Source organism: Macaca fascicularis, chromosome 8, assembly GCF_037993035.2.
Source record: "Macaca fascicularis isolate 582-1 chromosome 8, T2T-MFA8v1.1".
Classification (NCBI taxonomy): domain Eukaryota; kingdom Metazoa; phylum Chordata; class Mammalia; order Primates; family Cercopithecidae; genus Macaca; species Macaca fascicularis.
The window spans coordinates 106,517,920-106,539,995 of NC_088382.1; the positions used below are offsets into that span (position 1 = coordinate 106,517,920).

General features: G+C 38.0%; 1 protein-coding gene across 18 annotated transcripts in view; it reads left to right on the plus strand.

The window, feature by feature from the left end:
* CPQ (carboxypeptidase Q) overlaps positions 1-22,076 on the plus strand; it is a 491,970-nt gene that overhangs the window by 198,142 nt on the left and 271,752 nt on the right. Inside the window, exon 1 of one of the 18 annotated variants that reach the window (XM_073999158.1) lies at positions 20,141-20,256. The exons of the other annotated variants lie outside the window; for them this stretch is intronic. Coding sequence (XP_073855259.1) covers positions 20,249-20,256 — 8 coding nt within the window. The 5' untranslated portion in view covers positions 20,141-20,248. Of the gene's footprint in view, positions 1-20,140; positions 20,257-22,076 lie in introns of those variants that run through there. 18 annotated transcript variants of the gene reach the window in all.

Sequence of the window (22,076 nt, forward strand, 5' to 3'; positions counted from 1 at the left end):
TTAGGAGTGTGTAATCAATATCATTTCCTCTGAACTTTTTCATTAACAGCATGAGCTTTGGGGTAATAATCCTGAAGTCATTTTTAGTTTACCATTGCAAATGTATAGAATATGCAAATAAAGATCCTTCATCCCATCCATAATTGCTGTTAATTGTTGAATAAGTGAGCAAAATCTCATGTCCAGCAATTGCTTCTGAGTTTCTGCAGACTGATACTCATTTTCCATTTTTTTTTTTTTAACTATGCTCTGATGTTGAGGAGTATGCAAAGAGCTCTTTTTTTTTTTTTTTTTTGTGAGAGAAATAAGGATCTCAATATGGGTTTGCAAGGCCAAAAAGGATGTATCTTTAGGATGAGTTTACCTCATATCTGTGTATTACAGAGAACTATAAATCTATAAATTATCCACCCTCTCCAACCTCCCCATGTCATCAGTGGTTGTGAAGGGGTAACTAGCCTCTGTCTGGCTGTCAACAGTAACAGCTTAATAGCTCAGTGAATGCCTATTGCCTCACTGGTTACTGCTCCATAGAGTAAATATTTGACATTAAGGACAAGAATTTAATTTTTAACTTTTTCAATGTAATTTTATTCAGTAAACATTTATTATGTGTCTTCTATATTTCAAGCCAGGAGAATACCCAAGTTTTGTAGGGGCAGGAACTGACATAATTTGGGGGCCTCTTTAAGAAAAATAATACAAAGTTACTTATACAAATTTAGATATAAAATCAACATTTATTTACAATAGGGAAGAAATTATAACAATTTATAAATTTAAGAGAGCCACCAAATACTACAAACATGACAAAATTCAGAAAAATATCTTGTTTTGATTAAATAACTACCTGTCAAGCTGCTGTACTTGGTCTGCATTTTTTATTTGCACATTCTTTGATTGCTCTTTGTATGACAGTGCTTTTGTGTTATAGTTTCTAAAAGAAGAATAAAAAAGGAATTCAGTCTTTCCTCTAGTATAGTAGATCATAATTTAGTTTTTATTATTGATAGTTTGGAAAAGTTTATTTCAGCTTTACAGCTTTTTTATTGGTAGCATCATATACATTTTTAGGATTGTTGTCAAATTTTGGGAAAATGTCATCAAGTTTTGTTCATGTATGGGCTGTAAGATTTCAGGACATTTTATGTTTTCTTGTATAGTGACAATGAGTGAACATCATTCCATTTAGTTTATTGTCTAGATCCTCTTTTTTAGTGGCATTTTATGAATTTTTGTTATCTTTGTATTTGTCAGCATTTTGTGTCAAACCAACAAGAAATTTCAATCTTTTCCCAAGCTGATTTACTTTTTCATTATTTGGCTTATTGAGTGATCTATGAGACTATTCATCATAAATACCCAAAGTATGTCTCTTTCTGTCAATAAATTGTAGTTTTGTATGACTTTTGTCTGGGAATGCCATACTTGGTCAGAATAAGATGTGGTGTATATTTTAACATGTAATCCAATATGTTGACACAAATAAAACTGTGACTTCATACATAGATGCATTTGCTCTTTAAGCTCTACAAACACAGGAATTCTGATAAATTCTATTTTGCATGACTTCCTTAAAAATATAAAATTAGAGGTTGTGTTTGCAATAGCATACTCTGAAATACTGAACCTATTCTTGATAGGAGAGAACTTCCATTTTAAGCAGGAATTAATGAGGATTGGATGCCTCGACTGCAGTTCTGCATATCTGATAACTGGAAGCATTTTCCAGTGACTGGCTTCTGGATCTCCACCACTGTCTCCATGCTTTCACTGCCAGATGTTGCAGGATGCATTCTTGTTACAATATGACCTCTGACCCTGTGTCTTTGTATGGTGACACTAGTAGTCCCGGGATGCATTCCTGTACCAGGATGGAAACAACTGTGAATCACCTAAGCACATCCCTGTAAACCCAAGCCAATATATCTCCAAGTCAGCTTTCTCCTAGCTGGATACTCAATGCCTATAGTCAATCCAATGCTGCTTCGTATGTTGGGAAGTACGACAGAAAGGAAGTCAGAGTGGATTAAAAGATTCCACACCTGTGAAATGCATGAATTGGTGCAGCCCTCCTAGTGAGGCATCCACAGATGTTAGCTGATAACATCCTCATCCTCACCCTCCCCACCATCACTTCTATATGTTTTACTGGCCTGATCCAGTTTTTGGTGGTTTGGCACTTGGAATTCTTTACAAGCACTTTCTTTCTATATTGACTTCCTATCATTTTTAGAACCCAGATTTTTAAAATGTTCAAGCTGGATGAACCCTTATACATTTGCTCTATTCTTTCATTTTATAAACGAGGAGCTTAGGGCTGAAGGTCATTCAGCTAAGTAGAAGAACAAGGACACATTTTTTTTTTTAGCTCTTTATGCCATCTTTCTTTTCTCTCAAGTCTCCATCAGACTACACCCAGCCTTCCAGGATTAAAGTAAGTTAATTAGGCATGCATTGATTTAATCTCTGTACGTCCCCCCCAAATTGATATTTTTAGGAGTTAGAATATTCAATGTGCTCCCCAAATGCTGCGTAATAGTGTATTTTGCTCATTTTGATAGGGCTTTTAGCAGAGTGAACTGTTTCATGGACATTGTCACAGGAAGTGGAAACTCACCTTGTGAAAAGGCAAGCTTTCCATGGGCTTTGAGTTTCCTTTCCTCAGCAGGGGAAGGGCCTATATGTGTTAGTGTTAGCTGCCTGGACTTCCTCTGGGGCTTGGTTTTTAATCTCCAGGAGGCAAGGCTGACAAACTGTCATCTATTTGCCTACTAAGGAAAGAAGCTGTGAAAGAGGTCTTCATCGCTTATGCGCCTCAAGTCGCGTAGTTCCGGTTGTATCCATAACATCATGGTGTATTTAAAATACTGCTCATTGCAATCCTTTTGAAAAGGGATTCCGATGCTCGTAAATACTCCAAAAAGGCATTGTGGTGTTACACTGATTTTTATTTTTATTTTATTTATTTGTTTATTTTTTGAGATAGAGTTTTGCTCTTGTTGCCCAGGCTGGAGTGCAATGGCAAGATCTCGGCTCACTGCAACCTCTGTCTCTAGGGTTCAAGTGATTCTCCTGCCTCAACCTCCCTAGTAGCTGGGATTACAGGCATGCGCCACCACACGTGGCTAGTTTTGTGTTTTTAGTAGAGTTTTAGAGGGTTGCTCCATGTTGGTCAGGCTGGTCTCGAACTCCTGACCTCAGGTCATCCACTCAGCCTCCCAAAGTGCTGTGATTACAGGTGTGAGCCACTACGCCTGGCCGATTTTTGTCTTTAATTGGATTTATTCCCTTTAGAAAACTTGAGTTTGTGGATTCATGTCCAAATACCGCCCTTTACTGATCTAACTTTTTCTGCTGTAAGTTCTAGGAACCTTTTAATTCAGAGAGGGGAAGAGAAAAGAGCTAATATATACTCAATAGCTTTTATGTTTTGGATGCTTCATAAATATCACCTCAGTTGGACCCTTATAAGAGCTTTGGGAGGCAGGGAGCTTTAGACACATTTTACATCTGAGTAACTTGATCAGGACATTTTGGAAAAAAGGTTTTTGATTATCTCTTTTTCAACTTAAGAGAGTCATGAGATAACTAAACTACAAATGAAAAAAATGTAGATAAGTCTCTTCATAAGGTCATATTCGTAAAGGTTGCAAGAGACCAAACAATGTATTCCAATTGAGAAGTCCAGGTAGAGTATTTGGTTCATTTGTGTTGCTGTAACAGAATACCACAGACTTGGTAATTTATAAAGAATAGAAATTTATTTCTCACAGCTCTGGATCCTGGGAAGTCCAAAAACAAGGCATTGGCAGCTTCTGTTGTCTGGCGAGGGCTGTTCTCTGCTTCCAATATGGCACCTTATTGCTTCATCCTCCAGAGGGGAGGAATGCAGAAGAACAGAGGGACAAGTGAACCAAATTTCTTTGTGTGAAACCTCTTTTATAAAAGCCTTAATCCCATTTATGAGGGGAGGAGCCCTCTTAAAGGCCCCACCTCTTAATATCATCACATTGGCCATTATAAGTGTCAACACCTGAATTTTGGAGGGGACACTTTCAAACCATAGAATAAAGAAAATGAAAGGGGGAAAACTGCAAACAAATGTGCTAACACCAGCGTTAATGAGATTAGATGGGTTTGAAGGGGACTCAACAGTCTTGGGCCTTTTGTTTTCGAAGAAGGATTTTGAAAGTTACCTTTTATTGTATTCCTGTGAGGCCCATTTGTTTCATACCCTTTTCTCTTGTCCCCCCTCTTCCTTCTCTTTATTCAGTATCTTCCTGTGGCAAATAGCAGTTACTAAATTTAGTTCTCTGTTATCTTCCAACTTGAAAGGCAAAGACACAGGCAGTACCCTCCTGGTAATTATTTATGATATTTCTCCTTCCAGAAATTTGCCCTATGGCAGCCTCAATCCATTATCATCACTTTTTTTTTTTTTTTTTTTTTTTTGCCCATATTGGCAGCTTCCCAAGACTTTGGGAGGAAAAAGCAGATCTGCAGATACGCAAACCTCAAAATCAAGTCTTGGTTAATGAAATCACTCCTCCACTTGCCCTTGCCTGTTACTGAATCCTGTTCCAGCTGGGATGGAAAAAGCGCATTGGTCATGCTGTCAAAAGCAGATCACATTTCTCCACTGCTATTTCCTTCCTTCTTAACTAAAAACAAAACAAAACACCACAGACAACAAATAGTCAAAAAAAAAAAAAAAGACACTAGGTGAGAGTGAAGGTAGTTTGTACTATTTTCATTTTTCATGTGTTCAATCATATTTCAGCAAATATCATTGGAAGTGGTGCTTTTCCTTTCTTCCCCACCTTCCAGCATTAGGTTTATAGGTTAACGTAAAAATACACTGACACTCCAAGAAAGAGCTCTTTCTGCTCTGCACACATCCCATCTTGCCCTCTTTCTTGCTCCTGCTTACCTCTCTCTCTTTCTGTCTCCTTACCTCCTTCAGTTTAGAGCTTAGAGAAGTCTTTCACTCTTCTTTCGACAGGTGTCAGATAGACAGTATGAGCTCATTTAAGCTGAACTGTCTGGGGGAAACTAAATTTGTTCAGGAGAATAGCAATTTGGATGACAAGTGCCAGGACATACCAGATGGCACGGCTGGAGAAATTCTTATCAGGCTCCCAGCTCACGTTCCAGGCGGCCTCTCTGTCTCTCTCCTCTATTCTTATTTGTTCATGGTTGACCCAAATGGAAACCTTGAAATGCAAATGTATTTCTTCTTGGAAGTTTCCAAGTAAAATAGGTGATAGTGACTCAGCGTAGGATGCTTACATGCCCCCAAAAGAAGAGTCAGTACTTGTTACTTATGCTTATTTCTACTGATGCTTCCCAGACCCCTGTGGACACATATTTGAAGAAGTCTTAATTGTGAGCCCTAAACTGATTGTGTAATTCCAGTTGTTTGCTAAACAGGACTGTTACCTAAGCTGCAAAATATTTGATGTTCTTGTCAGGATGTGAATGGAAGTGTTCTTAAACATTCTTCCTCAGTTGCCACACAGTTTGACTGATTTTGTTGGCTCTCACTTTCCGGAAAGGGAACCATGGACCTAAATGTCATGGGAAGGTATTTAGTAGAAGGTGTGATTTTTGGGGGTGCATATAAAACATTCTAAAATTCAAGGCCAGGGCGCTGTGGCAGACTCTAATCTATGAATCATTATATTCTTAACATATACTGAGAACAGGAAGAGAAAGCTCAACCTCTATAGACACAGATGGAATTTCTCCTGTGAAGACTGGTAATTCATGTGACATTTGCTGTTTGCTTTTGTTTGCAGTCAAATTTTTTCTCTCAACCTTGCACTGTGCTGTTACTGGTCACTTAACAGACCTTCTGAAAGAGCAATACACATTTATATTTTAGGTATACAAACAAAGCAGATGTTTATAATACTGGGCATAATTTTTTTTTTTTTTTTTTGGTCAATATTTGGGTTCACATGAGAAGATCAACTTTTTCTAGCCTGTATACTTTGGCTCTGAATTTACATGTTTTGAAAGGTTTGATGTTGTTGATGTTGTTGATAATTTAGTGATGAAACTCACTCATGGAAAAGGCTTATTGTGATTGAATAAATACATAGTATAGGCTAAAGTGTAGCCTACATTATTTGGTAGTGTAATGTACACTCCACATACTTTTATCATTTTAATTTTCTACTAAATTATACATGTCTTGGTATTAGGATTCCCATAGTCATGACAAAAACAATGATGGCAGTGCCATACTTATCTGGAGGTTAAAGTTTCATTAACAGTTTAAGGTGGAAATCAGAGAAGAAGGCCTCTGAGCCAGCCTAATAGCTGTTCTAACCCCACACAGCAAGTTAGTGTATTGTTTTTTTGCTCTTCTCACCAAGAGCTTCTGGGATTTTAGCACATTATTTTTAACATGTTTAAATATCTGGGTTTTGTGGACACATCACATTAGCAGATGTAGGAATGATAGAGGATATTTTGACATGCAGAGAGGAAACAAGAAAACTGAAGTGTAGCCACAAAGCTGGGTTGCCACATCCTATGGAGTGGTAAATTCGTAAGGATAACATTGAGTCACCCAGAAAAGTTGTATTGTGTCTTCCTTTTAAGAAACAATGTGGTGGAACTAAAAGCCCAGTAAAAGTGTAACATGAAAGGAAAGGCTTTGTTATATTAATCCAATAGGGTGTGTGTGTGTATGTGAATATGAAGAAATTTATTATAAAGAATCAGTTCATATGATTACAGAGGCTGACAAGTCCCAAGATCTTCGGGTGAGTCAGCAAGCTGGAGACCCAAGTGAGTCAATGCTTTAGTAACGATCTGAGTTTGAAGGCCTGGGACAGGAGAACTGATTGTGTAATTCCAATCCAAAAGCCTAGCAGACTGGAGACCAAGGAAAAGTTGATGTTTTACATCAAATGCAAAGGCAGGAAACATTCTTCCTCAATTGCCACACAGTCTGACTGATTTTGTCGGCTCTCATTTTCCAGAAAGGGAACCATGGCCACAAATGTCATGGGAAGGTATTTAGTGGAAAATGCGATTTTGGGGGTCCATATGAAACATTCTGAAATTCAAGGCTTGATGTCCCAGTTTGAGGGCAGCAGGGCAGGAGGAATTCTCTCTTCCTTGGGGAGGGTCAGCCTTTTTGTTCTATTTGGGCCTTCAGCTGCTTGAATAGGGTCCACTCCCATTAGGAAAGGCAATGTGCTTTGCTCAGTCTACAAGTTTAAATGATAATCTCGTCCAAAAATACCCTTGCAGAAACATCCAGAATAAAGTTTGACCATTTGGTCAAACTGGTTAGTCACAGAAAGAAGCCTTCCTGCATCTAGACAACAGGCAGCTGCTGAGGAGGGCTGGGAACAGCAGATTGATGGTATCAGATCACGAACCCAAGGGTCCAGCACAAAGACATAGATCCAGCCCTGATAGGAGAATGCCTGGTTTTTAGAAATAGGGGCATTAGCTTCCAAACTATGGAGAGAATTCATTCATCCATCCATTCATTCATTTTAAAATTCAGGTCTTAATTCAAATATCACTTCCCCAGGGAGGCCTTTCTGTTACATTGTCTACAGAAGTCCTTTCAGCTGCTCTCATTTATTCATTCACAAAAATGTATCAGGGCCTACCCTATGAAAGGCACTGGGAATCCAATAGTGACTGAAGAACAAGCAAGGTCTCTTCCCTCACACATCTTACCTACTAGTGGGAACAGACAGAAACTAAGTAAGCAAATAAGGTAATTTCAGATAGTGATAAATGCCATAAAAAATAAAATAGGATAATACATTGGAGTGTTGATTTGAGAACAGGGGGAAGTTACACTAGGTATACTGGGTAGGGAAGACTTTTCCAGAAGACCGGTCAGCTTGGATTGAAGGATGAAAAGGAAAAGCTCCATTCAGAGCTCTGGGGAAAGAGCCTCTGAGGCAAAAAACAGCTGGTGCAACAGCTCAACGGAGAGAACCATTTGGCCAGTTCTGGGACTGAAAGAAAGCCAGTGTGACTGGAATATACTGAGCAAAGGAGAGAAAGGTCAGAGAGGTGAGTGGAGAGGCTGGCAGGGCAAGATCTTCATGGAAGGTCATATAGGCCCTTATTTAGAACTTGCATTTTATCCTAATTGGAAATAGGTTTTAAGCAGAGGAGTGATATGATCTAATTTGTGCTTTGGGAAGATCACTGACTGCCCAGTGGGACACAGATTGTGTGGAGCAGGAATGTAGTAAGAAGTACAGACATGTAGGAGGCTGTTCCAATAGTCCAGGTGAGAAATTACGATAGCTGGGCTAGGGTGGTAGCTGTGGGGACAGTGGGCAGTGGGCAGGCTTGGCTGTTCTGTGAAAAAGTCTTCAGGAATTGCTGGTGGTTTGGATATAAGGGGTGGGAAAAATAAAAGACTCAAGTGTGACTGCTAGGTTTTATTTTCTTAATGGCACATATTTTTATTTGAAATTATCTTGTTTATTTGTGTACTTCTTTACTGTTGATCTCCCTCATCAGGCTGTAGGTACCGTGAGAAGGAATCTTGCTTATCTTGTTCACTGCCTCAGCCTCAGTATCCAGAAGAGTGCCTGTTCCTTGAATGTATGTGTATATAAATATTGATTGAGTACTTAGTATGGACCAGGCCTGTGCTAAGGCTGAGATTCAGAGGAGAACAAGACAGAAAATGACCCATACGATCATGGAGCCTGCATTCTGGCAGAGGAGATAAACAATAAACACATAAACTGAGTTGTTTCAGGTTTTCATAAATGCCGTGTTGACAAAAGGATGAAGAGAGTGGTTAAGGAAAAACCTCTTCTCTAGTTGTTCTGTTATTCTACATGTATCCATTAAACTCTAACTTCTGTGAACGCAAGGACTAGGCCTTATATTCTTCATGTAGTACTAAGAAGATAGTATGTGCCCGGGAAATAAAAGTGGGCTTCTCAAGCCCGGAAGCCATGCTCAGTTCCTGGAGCACCCTCAGTACCTGTTTTGTTATCTGTGTGATGTGATCTGCTAGGGAAATTGTCCAAGTCTCTCCTTTGTTGTGTAGGTCAACAATGCCTAGACCCATGAGTCTCACCTGCCTGACTCTGATTGCTAATAGGCATGGGTAGCCACCTATGGATTTGCACAGCCACAACCAGCCTTGCTGCAAATGTAGCAGCAGATAGTGCCTCAAGGTCGCTAGGGAAGAAATGAATCTAAGGTGAATAAGCTAAGGCCAATAAGCATGGAGTGCCAGAAAGTAGAGCCCAGAGGGATCTGAGGAGCATCTGCATGTTTATTAATAAACAAACAAACAAACAAACAAACCACCTCCTCCTCTACTTAAGGAACACAGTTAGATCTCCTCTTATGAAGTCATTTCTCCCACGGCTTCTGCTTTGAACAGAAGATTTTCAAAAGAGCTTTGTTTGCCCTTAAGCAGTCTTATCCTCAGATAAGGATAAACGATCAGAGGAAAATTTCACAGGGTTGTTGGTCAGCTATCAAAATGAAAAATGAAAAATCTTCCCTAACTGGAGTAAGTGTGGAATGCTTGAATAGTGCAGCAGCTTTTAGTCATTCTTTTACAACTGCTATACACATTGCATCCAGAAAAGACATTTTAGTTGTCAGGTAGTCAATAAATATTTATTACATGCTTCCTGTATACTGGTCCTCCACTGGGAACTGTTCCTAAAGGTTTGTTTTCTTGTTACTTTTCTTGTCCCTGTGTTCCTCATAACTCAAAACTGCTGACCCATTTAGGAGGTATGGGAAAGCAAGATTGATCAGAAAGCAGACTGGGAAGAGACAAGTCGTGATAATTCTTATGCTGTCAAAAACTGAGTTTAGCATCATGCTAAGCAGGCAGTATTCAATTCATAATTCAAAACTGAGTGTCCCAGTGAATGGGGCCCTGCAAAGTCATTGTCTGATTGTTTTCTTGCTGATAAACACCATGATGAGAGATCTCTTTGGTGATTTAAGATTTGGCTTAAATCATAAACAAGTTTGGAGTACCTACCATGTATGGCCACCCTCCTAAGAGTGAGGCAGGATATTGAGGTACCCCCAGTGTGGTGTCTGGCTTCTGGGGACTCAGTGTTAAATGAGTGTGGAGAAGATGTGTTTATGAAGACTGTGTCTTAAGGGAGAGTGTACTAAGGGAAATGTGAAGTCTGGTAGGTACACAGGAGAAGGAGATATTAATACTTCTTGGGGGGAATCCAGGCCTTACTAGAGAACCTTCTGCACACTGTCCCTCAGCTCCTCACTTTGAGTGTTTCTTTTGGATTATTCATCTTCTCTATCTTGTGGCAGGCCTCATGAAGACTGGTATGTGCATCTGTGTTTGCTTTTATCAGATAATCTTCTACCTACTTTGAGTTTACCTTCTGTTTCTAATTCCTTGCTTAACTTCTGTGTTCCTTGCACAGCAGCATGTGATATCCTACATGTTAGTTCTTTGTTTTCCCTACCCAACTGAAAATTACTAATGCAAAATTATATTAGCAAAATGGGCATAACCAGAATCACCTCTGCTGGGGTAGTTAATGAGCAGAGGTCTCCCATTTGCTCCCCACCCACCAGTCTCTCTCTTGCCCTTTCAAGGCAGATGGGTTGCTGGCTCACTAATTTCCCACATGTTACAATCTTTTCCTGTGATGCAGAAAGCTATGTGTATTTCCTCACTCCTGAGGTGACTGAACTATTTAGGTAGTTTTGATAATTCATTGCTTTAAAAAATACAAAGATTTGAATAATATAGATTAACGTTTTACTTGACTACTCCCACCACCCTACTGAGGTCAGTATTCTTAGATATAACGAACAAGGTGAGTTTGATCTATACTCTTCCAGACTTTGTTCCTATGCACTGACATATGTATATGCGTGTGTATGTGTGTTTGTGTGTAGTTTTGTGTTTTTTTCTAACAACTCAGCTGCCAAATGATCAGTGCATATAGCACTACTTCATTGTTTTTATTCTCTTGACTGTCATTCATGTATTTCTAACTCTTTGTATGCCTAATATTTTTTGTTCGAATGCCAGGCATTGTTTTAAAAAGCTGTTGATGCTCCATACGTTTACCTTTCCTCTACTAGGCAGATCAGGTTGAAAGACTGATTGCCTTAATCCAATGACTGACTAAGTTGCATGAGAACAGGTTGCAATTTTGTTAAATTATTTTTTGTTCTCCCTATTTCAGAAGCATGGCCCTCCAGGGCTTTTGATTGTAATTCTTTGTCTCCTCAGCACTAAGAGACTGCAGAATATCTGGTCTGCTTTTGAGAGATTTGGGCTTAGCTCTTTAGTCTTCTGCCCCGTGCAGCTTCTGAACATGACAAATAACTTGACAGGGAGACCGCCTCTGTGTTCAAGGCTCCTCAAATCTTCAATTTTACCATCGAAGCTCTACGTGGTTTCCAGAGGATCTGCTGGTTTCTTTGTCCCAGTAGCTTCCCTCTGCCTGAACCTACCCTAGATTCCTTTCTCTAGAATGAGCCAGCTCAGGGTGGCAAATGTCCCTGAAGTTGGCTGCATGTCCTCAGATCACCTCTGAAATCTTTCCTTTCTAGAATTTTACTGTTGTTAGAACTTTTGGCTTCATTAACTTTCTAATGTCCTTAAATATGTGATTTTTGTAATTTATTTAACTTTTCTAGTTGTTTTTAGTGGGCATGTTGGCCTGCCATGAAAAACTACATTATACTTAGAAGTAGAACTTCTCCCTCGTTGCTTTTAACTCCTTCGGATTCTTTCATTGCATGATGTCTGTGGTATATTTGGCCATTTCCCTGTTGATAGACATGCTGATTTTTATTTGTCACTGTTACAGTCTTATAATTTAAAATGAAGTACATACAGTTTGTGTACTTATTTATAGCAATTACTAATATCTGGAATTTCTGGATTTAAAATATGGATTTTTAATTTTAACAGAGATTGCCAAATTATTCTCCAAAAAGACTTAAATTTAAATCTCAGGGGCTGAGGCTTCTCATTAAATAAACTAGGTCTATCTCTGACCTTATAGGTTGGCCCTAGTACCAAACAGTTCTACTAGGAATGTTGAGAGTTCTATTAACTCTTTTAGTGACTCTGAGCACACTGAAAGCTTACCTGCCATGTTGTCCTTGCCACTCTTACCTCAGTGCTCTCCTGTGGGTACATTTAGTACCTTTACAATGTGTGCAGTGATCATGCCATGGATTACAAGAGTTTAACACATTTTCTAAGACACCAAGTGAGTAATGTAGATACTGAGGAGATATTCAGTAGAAAAAACCAAATCACTAATAGTAGCTTATTTTCAATACAGGCAATTTCTCAGTTGAAAAGCTTAGCTATTATTGCTATGGCCATGGTTTCAAAGCTGTGAGGTTCGCTTTTTATTTATATTGGCAATTTTCCCATGTGCTTATAAAAATCAGTCCTTTGAATGGTTTACTCAATGTGTTTGAATACCTTTTCCAATTCTCTGAAGCTCCTTGGTCCAGTAACAGTTTCTTTCCTTGGCAGACCATGAGGAGTGGGAAAGTAGCTTTTTCTAAGTAGGCATTGATTGGTATTGAGCAGAGGGAAAGATTGGAGCTGGTGAACATGGGGTGTGCCAATGTGTTCAGCCAACAGGAGCTCTTCCAGTTCATAGGGTGGGTATGCTGGAATAGTTGCCTTGGTTCTCCTTTCACTTCAGGGTGGAGTTAAGCTCCTGGCTCAATAGGGAGGAAGCAGGATAAGTCTTAGCCTCTGGACACTTAACCTAAAATTCTAAACAAAAATTCCTTATTCCTTTTTTCCTTCTCAATGGCTTACCTTTAAGCAGCATTAATATACTGCCTGTTGTACTGAAGCAAGAAACTGTAGTACCTATTTTCAAAATTAGTAAATGGATTTTCAATGTGAGTGTCTTGGTAATAAATGCTGGTTTATTTTGAATTTTAAAATGTATTTTGATTTTTTTATGGACATTTTAACTCTTTGAAATATAATGGAGGAAGGGTCAGAAATAAAGCAATCTTTCTTCTGGATTCATTCATTTATTCACTCTTCTTTAAGCAGTTGTTAAATCTCTCTTATGCATTTGACACTGGGCTTTGCACTAGTGATAGAAAAATGAATAAGACTGTGATATCTTTTTTGGTACTACATCATATAAATTGTCTAGATTGTACTTCTAAGCCAGCATGAGCATTTTAGAATATAAAAAATAGAAACCAAACCAAGAAACTCTAGTTTAGAGCAAAATTATATGCCCAGTTGTCTAAGAAAGGGCTTTGCTTTTTACCAGTAATTTAGAATTTTATGACTAAGACTAAGCAGAAAATTGGGAAGAACAGTGAAAAGGGCAAGAAGTTAATGGAGTGGGGTCAGAGCTGAGAGGACAAAATCTAAATGGAATGGAGAAAAGCAATAAGGATTGAGGAAGGTTGTTTAGGTCACTAAGCTTACGAGATCTTCTATTTCCCAATTAGTACATTCTGACCCTGAAGACGTGTAAGTACATGATGAGGATGTCAATGGATTGTGACAAATTCTTCACATTCTCACTTCCCTTTGCTAATTCTGGCATCAGAAGTTATTGCAGAGAACATACTCAACCGTCTGTGGAGATACATCTAAAACAGATGTGCCTATTGTTAAACAAACATGGCATGTTTAAATCCATATTTATTTATTAAACAAAAATTAGATAATTACTCTAATTATCTGGTACTTATTGCTACCCACAGGGGTCATATACATGACAAACACAAAGGGCCAGCACTCTGAGAATGAGAAGCCTAGAGAGAGGCCAGGCTGGGATAGTGCCAACCCCGACATAAGATAGAGTATGATTAGGACTTTAAAGGAAATACAAAAAAAATATGTGGGCACTCAGGAAGAAAAGCACTTTTGGTTGTTGTGGATACAGGTAGAGGGCGAAAGCACAAACAACTCAGAGAAACTTTCATGAAGTATGCTAACTGGCCATGGAAAATGGTTTGAATGTCAACAAGTGATGGGATCTCAACAAGGATGAAGGATACGGGTGTCATGGGTGAGGCAGTGGCATAAGCAAAGCCATGAAGGAGGACAGCTTGTTTGATGACTAGCAGCGTGTATTACAGGCGATGGGGTGGAGGATGCAGAGAAGCAATGTATTTTGAGACCACACAACTATGCCTTTAAATCCCAGCCCTTCCACTTATACATATGGGACCATGCCTGGTTGCTTAACCTTTCTAAATCTCAGATTACTCATCTTTAATTTGGGGACAATAATATTGATTTTTGCATTTGTGTGTGTGTGTGTGCGCGTTTGTCTGAGAGAGAGAGAGAGAGAGAGAGAGACAGAGAGGAGAGAAAGACTGGTTATAATCTATGTAAACCTTCTCGTGCTCAGTAAGTGGTAGTAATTATTACGGCAAGTAGTTAGGCTGTCTCAATTTTGAACAATGTGTTAGATAAAATCAAAAAAATAATTTGTAATCAAATTTTGGGTGATCTTAAGGAGCTAGTTTAGGAATATGGATTTACTTTGATAAGCATTGGAAAGCCATTGAAGATTTTTGACTAGAGAATGATGTGATTAGGGCTTAGAATTGCAGTGCTGATTCTAGATATATTGTAGAGCTACGACATAAAGGATTAGAACAATTAGATATGAACCATGGTGTCAGACACATACATATCTGTTCTTTACTCTCTTACAGTTATAAAAACCCTGATTTTTAGCTGGAAACATGGCTATCTAAAATGAAGACCCTATTTATCTGTTTTGCTTGTGGCTAAGTGTGCCTGTGTGATGATGTTCTGGCCAGAAGTATCATGCAGTAGCATGCCTAAAAGATGGCTGACCCATGTTTTACCTCTTTCTTCTTTATCAGATACTTCCTCCATCCTGCTTCTTAGATTACCTGCCATCATGGTCTAGGTGCAGCTGCTAATTTGGACCCTAGCAATATTGGAGGGATGAGCTGGCAGGAGACTGAGTCCCAAAGAACTTCATGGAACAGAATTCTGTCACACCATACCTTGACTAAATTTCACTAGCCTTCTACATGAGAAAAGAATAAACTACCTTGTTGAAGCCTCTGAGATTTCGAGATTCTGTTACATGCAGTTGATCTTACAATCTGATTCTAACCAATTCAGATATGGAGAAAAAAAATGAATAGGAACTTAAGTTTCTAGGATTTCAAGCCGGTAGCCATTGTAGGAATACAAGGAAATGTGTTTGGAGCAGGGGAAGGGAAGGATGATGGTTTTGGTTTGGGATTCAATCCAGGTGGAAATGTCAGGTAATTGGAAACAAATGTCAGGAGCTTAGAAGCGAGGCCAGAGTTGGAGGTTTAGACTTGGAGTGGGAAGCAGGACTTTAAATAGCTCCGATAGTTGAATGTATGACAGGGGAAGAAATTTTCAAGTAATAAAAGTATAAAAAGAGTGCAAAAACCTGAAGGCTGACCCTGGACTAAGTATCTGCTTATACAGGTGGAGGAGGCAATAGAGATAGTGAAATTGGGCAGGAGGAGAAGTGTGGTGAAGGTGAGGGAAAAGGGAAGAACAGTTGAGGCTGAAATAATGAGGTTATTTCTTTTGCATATGGCATGTAGGAGAGGAAAAGGATTCCTAGGTTTCTCGTAGTCAAGAATGTACTGATTATATGCTTTTGCTGCATTAATGAATACAGTACTATTTTATTTAGTGTTTCAGGAAATGCTTTGATTGCAGCATTGTTTTCCTCTTTTTTTTCTTTTTTCTTTTTTGTTATACTTTAAGTTCTAGGGTACATGTGCACAACGTACAGGTTTGTTACATATGTATACATGTGCCATGTTGGTGTGCTAACAGCTTTGCTAGGCTCTTCTCAAGTGAGTAGCTACACGCCAAAGTGTCTCAGTGACAGCATTGCCAAGGAGTTTTGTGGAGAATGGATGGTCTTGATTAGAAAGTCACTTAATGGCTTTTAAAGTTGTGAGCAGATGATCATACTGCATAAGTGACAGACTATGAAGTCTGAGACCTCATGAATGGTTTTGATGTTGGCATCAAATACAATTACTAACAAATTAGATCTGACATATTTTAATGGTATGTATAATTATTATTGGTCTTTATGATTATCGGCTACATAGTAACTGCTATCACTAGTAATAGCCAGTATTACTTTTGTCTGGACATACACCAGACATTTATGGAAATAGCTTGAGGAAGAATGATATTGAGAATTGAGAGAGAGGGTGTTTTGTGCCAAAAGGAAGGTTTAGGGGAGGTGGACACTATTCCTCTCTCACTTCCTAACCAGCTTATTCTGGAACTGGAGGCCTGAAGTGCCTCACCCTGTCAAACTGACCTAGGCAACTAGTATATTTAGCTGTTCCAGTCCCCACTCTCCAGATTTGGCCACATTCTCTCAGTTGGAGATGATGGAAGATATTGCCATCTGGAGTTCTCTGATTTCCTATAAGTTCTTTGAGACTTTATGCATGGCCCCACCCAAAACTTTTCCTTCACCCCAACAGGAGAGAAGGAGGCTGCAGACCACAGAAACTTCAGAGATGATGATTTATGTGGGCTCATCAGAAGTCTAAAGGGACATGTCTGTGTTCTTAAAGGGTACAGGAACCTCAAAGAGCCAATTGGCCCAAGAAGCAGTATACACAGATAAAACAATGCAGAGTGCAAGATTATAGGAAACCCAAAAGGGTCACAAACCATGGTAAGAAAATATCCCATTCACTGCCATATTTTCCAAAACTAAAAGAGTGCCTCAATAAATGTTTGTTGAATGAGTTTTGAATAAATATCTTTATTTCAGTAATATTTAAAAATGCTTCCTAAATCTACTTGTCCTCTGTATTTTCAAACATAGGGAAATAAGCACCAATAGCTAATTGGAGGAATAGGATGGGGATGGGGCACAGCATGAGGAGAGGAGTGAGAGTATGTCTCTCCCAGAAAACATTTCTTGTAGGTATTGATTCAAATTCCAGTTCCTTTCATTCCTAGTTGTGTGATATTGGGCAAATTACTTAAATTTGAGCCAGAGTGTCTCAACAGTTAAACTAAGTAACACTTTCTACTTTATGAGATTATTGTGTAAAGTAGGTAAAATTTATGAGAACAGGCTTAGTAAATTCTAAGTGACAAAATGTTAGGTGTTATTACTGATATTTATAACAATAATAATAATAAAATAATAAAAATTGGAACATGGCCAGGGAGTGGTGAGGGGTCATACCATTGGTGTGAAAGCTGGATTTGAATGTTAGTTTCTCTGGATCATATGGTAACTCTGCCTCTCCAGGATTTAACTTAGAATCAACAGCTCCCCGAACAACAGCTGAGCTCTATCCAGTTTGAACACTTGAACTAGTTCTCTCACTCAATGAGAGCCTGTGAGTCTGTCTGGAGTAGAGAGGTGGGTATTGAGATTAAACCACCACAGTGGGCTGTCTCTGTCTTGGGGAAGAATAACAGAGAAGGAGGTTCTGCACACCTGTCTGACTTAGCGCTGAGCAGCACATAGACGTGTACCCAGGTATCTCATGCCTTATGCCCAGTGGGACCCTCCTGGTGTGTATGGTCGATATGCTACCCTGTGGAGGGTGGCTATTTATTGAATTCCTATTCCACTCACCTTCAGTTTATCTGACTTTGGAGGGGTTGCAACACGGCCTTGCCTCTTAAGCTGAACTTTCTTTGGAATTGCTGTGTGACTGGTTCTTTGACAGACTTAGTTAGAAATTCAGATGATATTGATTTAAAATAGACCCATGGGGTTTGAGAACAGTTAGGGAGAGCACGATGAGAAGGAGAGGTTAAATTTTTTCTAAACTCAAGTTGTCGATGCTAAATTCATTATCCCCCATTAACAGGAATAATAATGAAAATAATAATGTATAACTTTTTCACTCCATTTACTCATTTATTCATGAAATATTTATTAAGTGCCTCTGTACTAGGGTGTATACTAAATGCTAGACATATATAGATAAATAGATAAACCATGCCTGTCTTAGGGAGTAAGGTGGAGAGCCTGAGGGCGGCATATAGGTTAGTCTGGCATATAATCTCAACAAGCTTTTGGAAAGATGAAATTGTTTTCCTTAGAGGCAGGAATTTCATTTGTTTTGGTCACAGATGTAGCCTATCTCCATTGCCTGCCACAGAAGCTGGCTCAGCTAAGTACCCAATAGATGTTTTTTGAATTGGCTTAATATTTCTAATTGCATGATTAAGTGGCCAGAATGAGTTAATTTAACCCGTGAGTCCTTTTCACTCCTTTTACAGAGCTAGAAACTTTTTGTTGCCAGTCAACCTGGTAACCAAACATTTACATTCTGGTAATTGGTAAATATGCCTCATCACAGGTTTGTTGAATGATTTTTTTTCATAAAAGCAAGAGGTTCATGACAAGCTCAGCGAATCTGTTGGTGGTTTTAAGACATTATACCAGGTAGTTTAGGGAAATTTCTTGGCAAATGAGACCCTTTAGATTATATAATATTCTTGTAAGGTGACTAGGAAAAATGGTTTTTAAAATTATGTCTATTTTGCTATATTTAAAAGCAGAAAATATCTTATTATGGAGAATTGATTAAATATTTGATAGCATTTTTGTATGATTTAACATATTTATAGGTGTTAATTTCTCACAAAATTTAAGTTATAGCTCTAAGTGTAGAATTCATAGTTTCCCTTTGATTACAGTTTTTTGGTGTTAACCTTCATCTATTTTTGGATGATTTGACTTACCCCTCCTTTTTAAAATTCAAACTCTAAATTTAAAGCTATATGTCACCATAGTGTTTATGAAGTGAATTAAATCTTAAAGAATGTTCCAGTGCAATCTGAAACTACAGCAACTACTTGAGATTTATGTCTGAAAAGTGTTTTAATCAGTGATGGATTTGGAATTATTGCCAGCTGATTCCTGAATCCTTAGGCCTAGGCCTTAGGAACACACTATCCAGATGTTTATAAAATGCCATTTTTCCAGTGTCCTGTTTATACTTTGACTTTGTGGTTTAAAAAAGAATACATTTGCCTACTTCAAAGTACCAGATGAAAGTATTTTACATCAACTGAATACTGCATTTGAGCTGCCCAACAGTCCCTAACCCTGACTCCTTCTGCCTTAAAGGCATTTATTTTCTAGCATCACCTATTTTCTCCAAGACATGTGAGAAGAATACAGCCTGTATTGTGGCATTTTTTGTGAATGCTAAGTTCTTGGCAATGTTTCTTATACCTTCCCTAGCTCTTCTTTTTTCCCTAAAAAGTATTTTCTTTTTGAAAGAAAAAATTAATTTCTCAATTTCTTAAACCAGATTATTAATTAAAACAGCAAAATGAAGGAACACCCACTAATTCTTCAAAGCTCAGCAACAGAATCAAATCCTTTGAAGATCTGTCTGCTTCACTCATCACTATTAATCAGTTTAAGACTATTTAGAAAAGGTGCTGAGAGAAAGAAATGAATAAAAATGGTCGAATAAAGCAATATTAAGCTGACACTTTATAGTCAGGTTGGTAGAGTAAAAAAGCAGTTGAACTTACAGCTTTTTTTAAAAAATTAAGAATGTTATATAGGTTGATGTTATTTTTATTATTATAAATGTAATATTTACTCTTTTTGCAAACTTGGAAAATGTAGAAAAGTTAAGAAGAACATAGAACTCATCCATGATCCCACCACTCAGACAAAATCACTTTTACCTTTTCCCCTATTTTTTAAGTCATTTTTTGCTATATAATTAATCAATTTGCATAAATACAAAATTGAGGTAATGGTATATGCACAATTTTGAAACATGTTTTAATCACTTTCTTGTGGCATTAAATATTCTTCAAACTATATTTTTAGTGGTTGCAGAGTTATATGACTTTCCCTTCCTTTATTTGGTCTTTAGTGTGTTTTTATGGTGCCCAGTTTCAGTCTCATGTTGATTTCCTTCCACCCTTTGTCTTCACTGAGTCACTCTTGGCTCCCTATGGTAATCGTTAGCACTGGTTTCTAGATATTTCTGGCTCTTCGCCTGCATAAAACAGAGCTGTATGTCTCCATCCCTTGGAGTTTGGGTGAGGACATGTGACTTTTTCTAACCAATGAGATGTGAGTAGAGCATTTAATTACTGATGAGAGAGACCTTTCCGAGTGCTGTCCTCTTTGCCACAGTGACTGGCAGCTTTCCAGAGAGTGGCTGCTCCATTAGCATGGATCCCAGAGTGAGGTTGAGGCCAACGTGAACACCCAACTGGCCTGGGATGTATAGGTAATGTGAGAAGAAAAGGAAACTTTGTTTTAGTGAATGAAATCTTAGGGGCTGTTTGTTATCAGTGAATAAGTTTGCCTGTCTTAACTGATACACCGATCATTTGTATCTAGATTGGGAATCTGATTTAGACCTTGTGGTCATCTTATAGACTCATGTTCACCTTCACATCTATAAATTATGTGGCAGGTCATTGTATACACTTTCTCAAACAATTGGGGAATCTTTGCCCCTATGCATCTGTTTTCAGGGAGTTTCTTTAGCTGACTTCAGACGTATTCAATAACTCATATTATATACATACATAAACGCTCATACCTTCATTCTCACAATGTTTATGATTAGCCTTGTTCATACTTTTCTGTTGCCTAGGAAAATGTCGATAGAAATTTTAAAGTAAAGACTGATTTTTTTAAAGTATAAATTTTGTAGTTATATGAAAATGAGAAAATTCACAAGGAAAAAATCCTGTCATTTCCCCTGCCATTCAAACCTATTTTTATTATCCCATATTTCCTCTATTCCCTGTGTATAAAACTTTATATTGCTTATCATAGTTTACATACAACTTGACATTTTCTATATATATCAAATTTTTCATCTTTTTCCTACACTGCATAATTAACATTTTAATGACTGCAAAATATTCCACTGAAATTGAACACCGTAATTTATACTACAATTTCCTTATTACTGGTTTTTTAGTTTGCTGCAATTTTTTTTTTGAAATTCTGTTGGAATAAATAATTTTTAGAGCATTTGGAAACAAATATACTAGAATGTATACATCTACTCAGTATTATCATATAAATAACTTCTAAGTCTAAACGCATATTCTAGTGCAGGTGCCATTGATGTAAACATTTCTAATCTCTTTTAAAATGGTCTTTATGGCCAATTGATGAGCTACAAGTTACAAATAAGTCTCATTATTTTATAATATATCTTGATTTGAACCCCAAATCATTCATTCATTTTGTTAATCATATTTTGGCTGTTTTCAAAAATTAATTCTAATTTTAAAGCACCAACTTTTGCCTTCATTTAGACCATTTGGAAGGCTGCCAAATGCTCGGAAGGCAATTTCAGAGGAAAAATCCCAAAACTGTTAACAGCAATGGGCAATTGACACAATAACTGTGCAGCCTACCATCGTGATGATGGTTTTGGAGAAAAAAACACTCCTTTTTAAATGTGAGTTTGAGCAGATTTGTTACTGTAATCATTAAATCCATAACTCTATAGTCACACTGGGCATGGATCTAATATTGTTCAAAATAAATGCCATTTGCTTGATAGCAGGGACTGATTCTTTCACGGCATCTGCATTAGTGTCCTGCACATGGTAAGTACTTAGGTGTATTTGTGATCGAGTCTGTGAACGTGACGCCTGTTGAGATCACACTTTTTTCATTGACAAGGACCTATCTTTGAATAAATTCTTTCCGCTGGTGAAGTCTTGAAGTCTCCAGCACTCTAGACTTACAGCATTAGCATCATGTGGGAATTTGTTAGAAATGAAAGTTCTCTGGCCTCACCCTGGACCTACTAAATCAGAAATTCTAGAGGTTGGGCCAGAAATCTGTTTTAGCAAGACTTCCATGTTATTCTGACACATAATAACTAAATGCTAAAGTTAGCCTGAAGAAAAACTGCAAATAAAGATCAAAGAGATGATTCTATAATGAAAGAAAGTTGGTGTTAGAAGCCACAGACTAGCAAAATTCAATAAACATCTTCAGAGCACCTACTTTGGTCCAGAAATTGAGCTTATAGACACTAGGTACACAAAAGCAAAATAGATAGTGTCTATACAGAAG